This window comes from Eptesicus fuscus, chromosome 2 (assembly GCF_027574615.1).
Source record: "Eptesicus fuscus isolate TK198812 chromosome 2, DD_ASM_mEF_20220401, whole genome shotgun sequence".
Classification (NCBI taxonomy): domain Eukaryota; kingdom Metazoa; phylum Chordata; class Mammalia; order Chiroptera; family Vespertilionidae; genus Eptesicus; species Eptesicus fuscus.
In genome coordinates, this window is record NC_072474.1 from 64,085,910 (window position 1) to 64,091,909 (window position 6,000).

Below are 6,000 nucleotides of genomic sequence, written 5' to 3' on the forward strand. Positions count from 1 at the left end.
AACGCCACTTCTTCAAAATAGACTCGCCCAGGCTGTGGTATTTTGTGGAAGAGCCACACTCAAGGGGCCAAAGAGCCACATGTGGCTCGCGAGCCGCAGTTTGCTGACCACGGAGTTAATGCATAGCGTTTGCAGCGGTACTTCGTACAAAATATGCCTCTAGTGATGTTGTTTTTATTACTAACCATATGGTCTTGAGCAATTGACTTGTCCCTTCTGTGCATTTACATCCTCATTTGAAAATGGGGGTGATCATCCCTCGGAGGTGTGAGGATTACAGGCGTTCGGTCTCATTAGAGCGCTCAGCACCGTGGCTGGCACACGGTGAGGGGTTAGCAAGCGTAGCTCTCGCTCTAGAGAAGCAGTCGGGGTTCTTGGTGAGCTGAGCCTTGAGCACAGAGCTCAGACCCAGGAGGAGAAGTCCCTGCTTTGAATAGGGGTGATCTCCGCATCACTCAGCAGTGAGTTTCCACTGCCGCTTTGCTAGTGCTTTCCACTGAAGACCCCAGGGATCTTCTGTGGACAAGAGCATATCTAAGGTGGGATGATGCCAGACTGAGTGATGGGATGACGAATAAGCAGAGAGAAAAGGGCCTTGGAAAACAGGAGGAAGAGTTTCCTGTCCCTCCTATTGCTTTCTCCTCCTGTCACCCTTCATCTTCTAGCAGGACTCTAACGAGGGGAGCCACGTCCAGCGTTGACCCTGAGAGCGGACATGGGTGGGGACAAGAGAGACTGTTACCATTTTACATAGAGAAGGAGGTCCAAGAAGCTCAAGGGGTGTGGCCACGGCACACACCGTGAAGAGCTGGGTATTGGTTTTAAGTTTACCCAGATCCACACTGGGCTCTCAGTTCTTGGAAGGCTCTTGTTACACCCAACTGTACAGACCACCAACTATTTCTGAAAATAGGGGGAGGGGGGACTTCTCTAGATCAGGAAAAAAACTAAAAATGACTAAGATGGAGGGGCAGAGTAGAGAAGACCTAAATGAAGAAAGTTGCAGACCACAAATCAATCCATCTGCTGTACTCATTGTAGAGCAGAATCCTTCAAATGTGGTCAACAGAAGAATTATATGATGACCTCTAGCCACTTAAGTAGTAATGGAAGAATCTGGCAGTTCTTTAAATAGTAAAAAACAGTGACTATATAACCCAGCAACTCTATTCCTCAGTTTATACCTAAGAGGAATGAAAACTACGTGCACGCAAAAACTTGCATATGAATGCTAATAGCAACACTATTCATAATAGCTAAAAAATGGAGATAATCCAAGTGTCCATCAACTGATGAATGGATAAATACAACTGCATAAATACAGTGGCATGATGAGTGGTATATCCATATAAAAAGAAATGAAATGCTGATACCTGCCACACCTTGAAAACATTATGCTAAGTGAGAGAAACCAGTCTCAGGGGATTACATAGTATGATTTCATTTATATGAAATGTTCAGAATAAGCAAATCTATAGAGATTGTGTCAGTCAGGGTTCTCCAGAGAAACAAAAACTCTGTTTCTGTGTGTGTGTGTGTGTGCGCGCGCGCGCGTGCACACGCATGTAATATTCTTTATAATAAATTTCCCTATATATAGACACAGTAGGATGTGTACATAAACATAGATATATCCTATTGTTTCTGTGTATAGATAGAAAGATCGATTGATTTATCATGATTCAGCTCACGCTATTATGGAGGCTGAGAAGCCAGGATCTGCCATCTGCAAGCTGGAGATCCAGGGAAGCCAGTGATGTAATTAAATCCAAGGAGCTGAGAACCAAGAGAGTCAATGGTGTAAATTCCAGCCTGAGGGCAGGAAAAGATGAGATAGATGCCCCAGTTCAACCAGAGAGTCAGGAAAAAAGGGGCAAATTCCTCCTTCCATTTGTTCTATTCAGGCCCTTCATGGTTTGGATGAAACCCACCCACACTGGGGAAAGTGATCTACTTTACTGAGTCCATTGATTCCACTGTTAATTTCATCCAGAAACACTTTCATATACACATCCAGAATAATGTTTAATAGGTAACCCTTGGCCTCGTCAGGTTGACACACAGGGTTAACCATCATAGCCCTGGCTGGTTTGCTCAGTGGTTAGAGCATTGGCCCTCAGACCAAAGGGTCACAGGTTCGATTCCCGGTCAAGGTTCGTACCTCAGTTGCAGGTTCCCCAGCCCTGGTAGGAGGCAGCCAATCGATGTGTCTCTCTCACACTGATGTTTCTCTGTCTCTCTCTCCCCTTCTCCCTCCTTTCCACTCTCTCTAGAAATTAATGGGGGAAAAAAATATCCTCAGGTGAGGATTTAAAAAAAAATTAGAATTAACCATCACACAGACAGAAAGTAAGGCTGGGAGGTGTGAAGGATGGTTGGGGGATGACAGCTCTGGGGGTTAGCCAATGAAAATATTATAATTCATTATGGTGATGGATGCACAAGTCTGAGCATTCTAAAAACCATGAAATCCTATACTTTACACAGGTGAATTGTATAGTGAGTTATATCTCAATAAAGTTGTTTTTAAAAAATCAAATGGAAGAAGTTCTGAAAGAATCCCCCTCCCCTCCTGAAAATACCGTAACAAAAAGGAGGAAAAGCTATTCACTGGGAGGGATAGACTAGTAGATAGTCAGATTTCATATATTTAACGATCCAACCCTTGATTTACTTACCTATTGGAACAATTCTCATTTATTTCTCCCAGGCTCTCCCAAGGTCTCACTCTAATCACTCCAGTCCACAGAGGCTGTTTTCCTCTTATGAACATATATCAAAATGATGGTCTGTCGCCAGCCTCTCAGCACGTAGCTTAAGAAGTACAGCTCTGACGTCATGGTAGCGTGTCTCCATTCTTAGAGGAAATTACCTAGTGACTTTATGCTGATAACTTGGTTGTTATTTTGTTTACATTGAGTTGTTCTCGCCAACTAAGTAAAGCTTCCTAAGGGCAGGAACCAAGTCTTTTGCTCTCTAAAGAGCCTGACACAGTGTCAGGCACATGGTAGGTCCTCAATAGATGAGTGATTAAAACTTCCGTGCAGAGAGGTGGTGAGTGGTTTTATTTCAACGCTCATTTCTCCCCCAGGTGAAGGCTTCCACAATTACCATCACACCTTTCCCTTTGACTACTCTGCGAGTGAATTTGGCTTAAATTTCAACCCAACCACCTGGTTCATTGACATCATGTGCTGGCTGGGGCTGGCCACCGACCGCAAACGGGCAACCAAGCCAATGATCGAGGCCCGGAAAGCCAGGACTGGCGATGGCAGCGCTTGAACCCGGAGCTGCCGTCCAACCTGCCCGCCGTTGACACCTTGGTTCCTGCCTTCTGTTTCTATAGTTCTCTTGCTCATTGGTTCGTGGGAGGGGGCGGAGGGGGCGGGGGAGTGGAATCCATGTGGTTGGGAGATTTTTCATTTGTCTCAAAGTCAGGATACAACTTTCAATGAAAAAAAAAATGTGTAAGTCAATGTAACGATGACTTAATCTTAGATCTTGGACGTGTGATTTAATCGCTGTAGCTACGTGTCAAACATACATTGTCTTGTGCTAGTACCTAATGTTAACCCTGACAGGATGAAGGAATTTAACATTCTTTCCGTGTGATTCAGGAGAGCATTTTCTTTTCTGCCAACTACCCCAGCGTTATTTTTACACACACTATCTGAAGGAACGGAGAAAGCAAGGTGGCAGACAAAGGAGGGGGGTCTAAGTAGCAACTAAAGAACGTTTCTGTTTTGTAATTATTGTGTGTTTTTGTTGTTTAACTTCGAGAATTGAACATTTTAAAAAAGGAGACCACACGAAGTGGCCCTCTTATTACGTTTGCCCTATTGACGGCTTGGTAATGCTCCACTGTCTCTGCTCCCCGAGGACTGCTCGTGGCCCAGCTAGTTGTGTGTCCCTAGCTGTATGCCCAGACGGTCCTATACATCAGTGGCTGGTTGGATGTTTGATTTTGCTCTCTTTGCTATCGTCATCTTAAAAGTATGTAACTCAGATGTGCCAGACACCAAATGAAGCTCAAATGAAGCTCTCATGTCATGTCAATTAGATACCTAATTTATATTCCAATTGATCCCGGCCACCGATGCATGTACTTTGGCGGCTTCCGCTAAAGAAGCGTATTAATTTTCCACACCAGGCCATCAGATTTTACTAACGGACAGTTATCTAGAACTCAGTGTCTACCAATGTTTCACCTGCATGCGGCCTTCATTGGTTTTGCAGCAAAATATAAAGTGATCATTATGTATCTTCTGGATTTAAAGATTTTTTGTGTGTGTTGAGTTGCCTTGTAAAGAGCATGCTGAATTAATGGGACAGTGTGCCCTTTGTGTTAGATGTTAGAGCAAAAGAAAGGCTTATAGTGTTGGCATTGGAGCCCTTCAAAGACAGGTCGTTTTAGGGATGATGTAGGATTTAAAATTAAAACTTGTAAAGTTTTGAAAAAGAAGTGATGCCAATAGGAGATTGTCATAATGAAGTTCTTCATCCGGCAGGTGTTTAACAGTGTTATTTTGCCATTAAAAAATGTATAAACTATGAGTGATTTACAATAAATGATTGTGGACTTATTGGTGTTCTTGACCAGACACTTAAGTGTTATTCAGAGAAGTTCTCTCAAGGGTGCCCGATCCTACGGGATGACTGTGATTCACATTTGATTTGGGCTAACAACAGCCCCTAAGACAGGGCCTCTCCTGCCCATTGGCCTTACGCACAACCAGAGGGAAGTCAGCAGGTTACGCTTGGAATCGTTATTTAGAATCTTCTCACGAAAGGACATTCCCCAGTTAGGTCACCTTAATCCTCGGGCCCAGCCAGAGACTGGAGGAGGGAGAAGGAACGTCTTGCCTCCCCTACTATGGCCCTGACCTCTCGGAGCTTCAGCACCCCTTCTGTAAAGGAACCTAAGGGACTGGGTTATCCTGTCTGCTCTGCCCTTTTAGGACTCATTCCCGTCATGTGAAGAAGCCCCCGCAGGCAGGCAGAGCCTTTGCCCCGTGCAACTCCAGACAGTCTCTGGCCTGTCGCTCTGAACCCCTGGCCTCCTTCCCGTGCCTTCCACCACCAACAGAGGACATGTCTGGCCTCAAGGTCGTTTAGGCTTCTGTCAGCTCATTTTTCTCCTCATCAGGAGCTGGGATGGAAGGCTTGGGAAGGGAAGAGGTGGAAGCTAATGGGTAAGAATGAGCTGTGGGGGTTGTCTGTGAGGCTCGTTTACCATTTCAGCCATAACCCTGGTTACAGAGGAACCTGAAAGTCAGTCTGTGCTCAGTGGCTCCTCGTGTGAAAAACAAGGAAGGAAAGAAATGACCTAACCTTGATGGTCCTTTTAAACATTTCCCCATTTTCAGTTCAGGGCATGAGTCTAAATTCCCTCCTTGCCCTTCCTCGACGTCAAGGAAGTGCTATAAAAGACCGCTCTGCTCTATGGGCGGCAGGGGCCATAACCTCCTGCCCCCACCCTGGGAATGCTCCTGATTCTAAATTTGCACCATCAGAAGCAAGAGGAAGGAAAGTGTGGCGCGACACACCTCTAAGGCAGCACGCCCCTGTCCAAGCAGCGGCTACCGCTCAGTGACAGCCTTTTTCCTTTCCTCTGCCTTCCACCCTCTGTGATGCCTGTGACCCCGTATTGAGAAGACCAGCCAGCACCATTCTGCCGGACCTCTCCCAGAATCCAAAAGGAAAAACGCGCTGCCAGCACCCAAGCTGGCCTGCCCTGGAAGGCTTTGCCAGAGGAAGTGCCTTCCCTGTAGTGTTTACAGAGAAAGTACTCTTCCCTCCAGTACTCACTGAGAAGGGGCCCTTCCCTCCAGTACTCCCTGAGAAGGGGCCCTTCCCTCCAGTACTCCCTGAGAAGGGGCCCTTCCCTCCAGTACTCCCTGAGGAAGGGCCCTTCCCTCCAGGACTCACTGAGAAAGGGCCCTTCCCTCCAGTACTCCCTGAGAAAGGGCCCTTCCCTCCAGTACTCACTGAGAAAGTATT

At 46.1% G+C, this 6,000-nt stretch overlaps 1 protein-coding gene across 1 annotated transcript in view; it reads left to right on the plus strand.

Annotated features, from left to right (window-relative positions):
• SCD5 (stearoyl-CoA desaturase 5) overlaps positions 1 to 3,315 on the plus strand; it is a 143,405-nt gene extending 140,090 nt beyond the window's left edge. The window contains exon 5 of the mRNA XM_008143616.3: positions 3,092 to 3,315. Coding sequence (XP_008141838.2) covers positions 3,092 to 3,282 — 191 coding nt within the window. The 3' untranslated portion in view covers positions 3,283 to 3,315. The remainder of the gene's footprint in view (positions 1 to 3,091) is intronic.
• The last annotated feature ends 2,685 nt before the right edge of the window (positions 3,316 to 6,000 follow it).